We start from the raw sequence: 5,190 nt of genomic DNA on the forward strand, positions 1-5,190 counted from the left end.
TTCGCGGGCAAGGTGCTGCGGCTGCACATCTGCGCGTCCGACGGCGCCGAGTGGCTGGAGGAGGCGACCGAGGACACCTCGGTGGAGCAGCTCAAGGAGCGCTGCCTCAAGCACGTAAGGCCGGCGCCGCCCCAGGCCTCCGTGCCTCCCTCTCCCTCCGCGGGGCTGGGGACGGCGCCTCCGGCCCCTTTTCTCAGCCACCCGCCCTCCCGACCCCCAGCACCTCCTAGACGCTCCTCCCCGAGCCGGGCACCGGGCTGAGCGCTTTAAACTCCGCCCTCTCGTTTAACTTCTGCAACTCGGGAGGTAGGCACAGGTTCGGAAACCGAGGCTCGGGGGCGCGAAGTCGCGGCGGGGAGCAGGGCCTCCTGGTTGGCCAGCATTTGTGCTGGGAGTTAGTGCCCCAGGAGAAAGTGACCGACAGTGGGGAGGCCCCTTGCCCTTCCCTGCGCAGCCTGCCCCTTGGAGCTGTTTCCCACTGGCTGGCACGCCTGCCAGGACCTGGCTCTGGCCACTTGTGCCTCTTAGCTGAGGTCACCTAAAATAGTGCCGCTGCTTTCTCCGTGGCCTTTGAATTGATTAAGTGGGTAGGTCCAAGGAGAAGTGTCTCCTCGCCGAGAGATCACTTTTTAAAGTTTGTTTTTTATGTGAAATACTCCTTGTATATATAGTCAATGCCTTGGGTTGCTCATTTTTGGAACTAGTTCGTGATGGTCGTATCTCAGTCAACTCCATTCCGAAAGGCGGGCCGACATCTGTGACTCTGGCTGCCTAAGGAAACTATACTTAGCTCGTTGTCTTGTTTCCTTGTCAGAATTTAGGTTAAAGAAGGCCTCAGGCTTTCAGAGTGGATCCCATGTGATAAGGGCCGTATCTATACTTGTGACAAGGTGTTTTGTCCAAATAAAGCGAAGTGTCCTCTCCAAGGATAAACTCCCGGTTGCGGTAACTACCCACAGAGATACTTTTGCGTCACCTTTGTGAGTTAGTTCTGTGGAGGTGTTCTGTCCTAGGCAGGCCAAAGAGCCAGCCCCTCTGGGACACGCTGGGTGTGAGTGACGCCGAGGAGTGGGCTCTGCGCACACGCTGGAGGGAGGTGTGTTTGGGCCGCCTTCTCGGTCTCCTGACCTAGCGGTGTGGCTTCGCCCTGTAGTAACCGCCAGGACCTCACTAGCGGGAAGGCTGGGGCTCTGTGGGCGCCCGGCCTGAGACCAGGCGCCAAGATGCGCTGTCCTTCCCGGCCTGGAAGGGGCTCCCGGGGGACCAGGCCCGTAGTGGGCGCACCACAAATGTGTGGGCTGTTGGAGGAAGTGGGGACGGGTTGCCAGAACCGCACCAGCGTGGCGTGTCGCCGGCTGAGGCCCGGCCTGGAGGGGTCTGGGGCCAGATGGTGTGGCGTTTAGGGGAGCTGACTCATGGTACAGAACTACGTAACTATTATAAAATTATTTTACAAGGGGAACAGGAAATGAAAACTGTTTGATTGATTCGCAGATGCTTGCTAGTGAATTTTAGGAGCACGAGGGGTTAATTAGGCAGCCAGTTTCAGTAGGATGCTAATTATTTTCTTCCCGTAGTTATTACTCCAGCCAGTATTGAGATGGGGCATTACCCTACTTTAAATGGAGATTTTGTTCTGTAGTCCCTCCAGGTGTGGAGGTCCCACCCACAGGGTTTCACACCCCGAGAGCCGTGGAGAGGAGAGCAAGCCCGCCGCCCAGTGTCCGGTCTGTGGGCTCACTGCCTCTCCAGCTGGTCGGAGGCGGGAGGTGGAAAGGGAATTCTCAACTCGTGTGCTTGACTGTCACCCCGGAATCCAGCCCCCGAATGTCATGCTGGTGCGGCAGTGAGGCGGGTGTGTGTCTGAGCTCCTGTCCCTCCTAGGTCCCCCTTGGTGCCTGCTAAGCCGGTGTCACTTCCTCTTTTCCTCCCCATGAGGGGACAGTGTGGGTATCCGTGGCCCGCAGTGCTCCTGGGAGTGCGTGGCTTTACTGAAGGGGTTTAGGAGCAGAGTGCCGTGTTGCTGGAGAGGGTTTTGTGCGATTGGGGTCGCCGTGTGGTCCCCAGCGTCCTCCGCCCCTCAGGAGTGGAGGGGGGACAATGCGAACTGTCCCCCCTGTGTGGGGTCAGTAGGAGGTGAACGAGCCTAAAAAATGACACCCGTGACATGGTGGGGTGTGCCCTGTGTCTGCTCAGCTCTCCCGGCGTTACCAGTACATAACGTGGTACTTGCTAGCGTGGCTTCAAATGACAGACCATGTCAGGTGTCGGAAGCCCTGACTGCGTTCTGGGTGGGTGTCCGAGCCCCCCCTCCCGGCCAGAGGCCGCGTGGGGCGTTTTGCTGCCGCACCAGCCTCGCTCAGGCTTCTGAGAACAGAGACACCACACCGAGTGAAGTCGCCGGCGTCCCGTGGGTGACTCACGTGCGGTTTTCTCCTGGCGTGCTGGTGACGTGCTTGCTGCAGAGTAGTTGTGTCGGGAACCAGTGTCAGGGTTGTTTAGGGAAATCGTGCTTCCTAGACTGCATTCTGAACTTGTCAAATCAACTAGCCTGCAGATTTTGGAATTAGAAGCAGCACAGCCAGTATTTCTGGGAGCAGAGCCTTTGTTGAATTCAGGGGAAGAGGTAGGGTGGCTCTCTGCCCTGTCGTAAACGGTGGAAGTGACCCTTGCTGCCGGCCGAGTGCCCCCTTTCCCGCCGCTTGGCCAGTTTTGTGGGCATCTGTGATGGCCCCGAAGCCTCCCCCAGCCTCTTTTCCTGTTTCAGTGTTGGATTACTGAAAATCCAGTTACTCTTAGAATGCCAGGGCTGAGAGCCGGAGCACACGCCGAGGCTTTTCTTCCTGGTGGCGGGGTGTGTGCTGCTGTCTCTGAGCCTCCCTGCTAGCCGCGGGTGTCAGCCGCGGGTGTCAGCCGAGGGTGTCAGCCGAGGGTGTCAGCCGGGCTGCAGAAGCCTCTACTGGTCTTATCTAAATTGTTCCGTGTGCCCCGCTCCGCCCACTCTACTCAGCCTTGCCGGCTCCCGGCTCCCGGGAGGGGCGCAGCTGGTCAGGTGCTGAAGCCGACAGCGGCGAGCGAGCAGGTTGGGGCATGAACCCCCACTGCCCCGGCCGTGGCGTTGGCTGCCCGTCACGAAGTGCTGAGCTGCTTGGTGATCAGAAGGCCGAGGGGAACAGCACTTCGTCGTCTGGTGACTGTGACTGTGACATAACCATGGGCAGCACGCCAGCGCGTTCAGAGGGCCAGCGCGTTCAGAGGGCCAGCGCGTTCAGAGGGCTGGGTGGGGTGATGAGCAGGGCCTGCCAGGCCCCGCCCATGGGGGGCGGAGGGTGCCCCGTGCGTTGGGTCCTGCCCCTCACGCCTCCCACGTGGAGGGGAGGCCGGCAGTGTTCCTGTCCCCTGCCATGTTCCAGGGTTTCCAGGGCCCTGGTCAGTGAGGCACAGCTGCGTGTGCCAGTCGGTCCCCTTTGAGCTCCTTGCGGCATCTGTAGCTTGCTTTGGGATCGCCGGGGCTGTCATCTGGTGAGCCAGGAGCTGAGCCGACTCCAGGCTGGTCTCTTCGGGGTTTTGCGAGCATTGAAGTGCTCAGGCCCCCGTTCCGTTCGCTGCCGTCCGCTGTCTCTCAGCTCCCTTCTGTGGAACAAAGGAAAACAAATTGTTCTTAGATCTTTAAATTTTCAGGACCTCACAGACCTATTTTCATTTGACAATTACCGTCTGGATCTTTCCAGCCTAAGGAAGCAGTTCAGGCTGCCACTGATTAACCGCAGGGTTTCCACGTCAAGCTGTGACCCTCTTTCCGGAGTCCCAGTGGGTCGGTGGACAGACCGCAGGCCTAGGGGGTAGGGTTGTGGCATTTCGTTTAGCTTCTGCCGTGGGCGACACTGCCTCGCTCTTGTTGACTCTTTCATTTCTCAGCTCATGAGGAAAACTGGTCAATTCCTGGTGTGGCTTGGGGTGCCAGGTCTTATGAACTTTCAAATAGGTATTAGGGTCTATTTACTTTCTATCTGGAAATATTTGATTTTTTTCTCCCCAGTGTGCTCATGGGAGCTTAGAAGACCCCAAAAGTGTAACGCACCACAAATTAATACACGCTGCTTCAGAGAGGGTGCTGAGTGACACCAGAACCATCTCGGAGGAGAACATCCAAGACCAAGGTCAGTGCTCGCGGGGGCGGGAGCAGGGGTGCGCAGGGGAGGGCCCCTCCGCGCCGAGCCGGGGCTCGTGTTGGAGCTGAGCAGGAAACCGGTCTGGGGTTTGACTTTCCGCTCAGTAAAACAGTGCGCCTGACGCAGTGTCGCTGAAAACCGGCCCAAACCGGCACCCATCCGAGATACTAGATGTTTCAAAGCAAAACCAAGGCCTCCAGGGCCGCTGCAGGGATTGTTTTGGGCTGGAAAGTACAGTTTTGGCAGGAGTCTCACGTCCGAGGAAGCGTTCTGGTTACGCTCACGTCCAGCCAGTCGCTCAGTTTGTGTCCAGAGGCGTTAGGGTGAAAACCTTGCTTTCTCTGTGGCATTCAGAGGATGATTTCGATTCTGGATTCCCTTAACCTGTTTTGAAACTACTGAGAGTGTTGCTTATAGACCTCCATCGAGTGCGGTGGTCGAGCTCAGAGCTGGGGGCGGGGGGCTGACCCCTGGGAGTCGGTGGCTGGCCACACTTCCAGCCCCGCGGACGGCAGAGCGGGCCGGCGGGAGTGATAAGTCGCTGCGTGGTGTCGGCCGGTTCTCCGTGTGGCCGTCACGCTGGGCCGTGCATGCCTCCTGGGCGCCGGTCACCTCTGGGGACTCCACCATGTCCTTGCTGGGCCCGGAGCCTGTACCTGAGCCGGGGGCGTGCAGACGTGAATGCCGAGGGAAGGGCAGGCTCGTGTAGACGCTCGGTCTAGGAGGCACCGGGGAGCCCCTGCTTTATTCTCCTTGGGGCATCTCGCCGTTTTATGGGTGTAAAGCGATAACCAGCTTGACGGACGTATTTTTTCCCTAGATGTCTTGCTGTTAATAAAGAAGCGTGCGCCATCTCCACTTCCCAAGATGGCCGACGTCTCCGCAGAAGAAAAGGTAGATCCGCGTTAGGGGGAGGCCGCTAGACGTGCTGTGCGAGCCCATAGTTAAAGGAGGCGCGGTCACGGGTTGTCTGTCGTGGCCGAGGTGGCTGGCCGATGCCCTGCTGGCTTGCTGCTCA

The 5,190-nt window shown here is 58.8% G+C and overlaps 1 protein-coding gene across 1 annotated transcript in view; it reads left to right on the top strand.

Moving 5' to 3' along the window:
- UBAC1 (UBA domain containing 1) overlaps positions 1-5,190 on the top strand; it is a 36,982-nt gene that overhangs the window by 21,759 nt on the left and 10,033 nt on the right. Inside the window, exons 4-6 of the mRNA XM_023536467.1 lie at positions 2-114; positions 4,040-4,160; positions 4,993-5,066. Of these exons, the coding sequence (XP_023392235.1) occupies positions 2-114; positions 4,040-4,160; positions 4,993-5,066 (308 nt within the window). The remainder of the gene's footprint in view (position 1; positions 115-4,039; positions 4,161-4,992; positions 5,067-5,190) is intronic.

This window comes from Pteropus vampyrus, unplaced genomic scaffold (assembly GCF_000151845.1).
Source record: "Pteropus vampyrus isolate Shadow unplaced genomic scaffold, Pvam_2.0 Scaffold157, whole genome shotgun sequence".
NCBI lineage: Eukaryota > Metazoa > Chordata > Mammalia > Chiroptera > Pteropodidae > Pteropus > Pteropus vampyrus.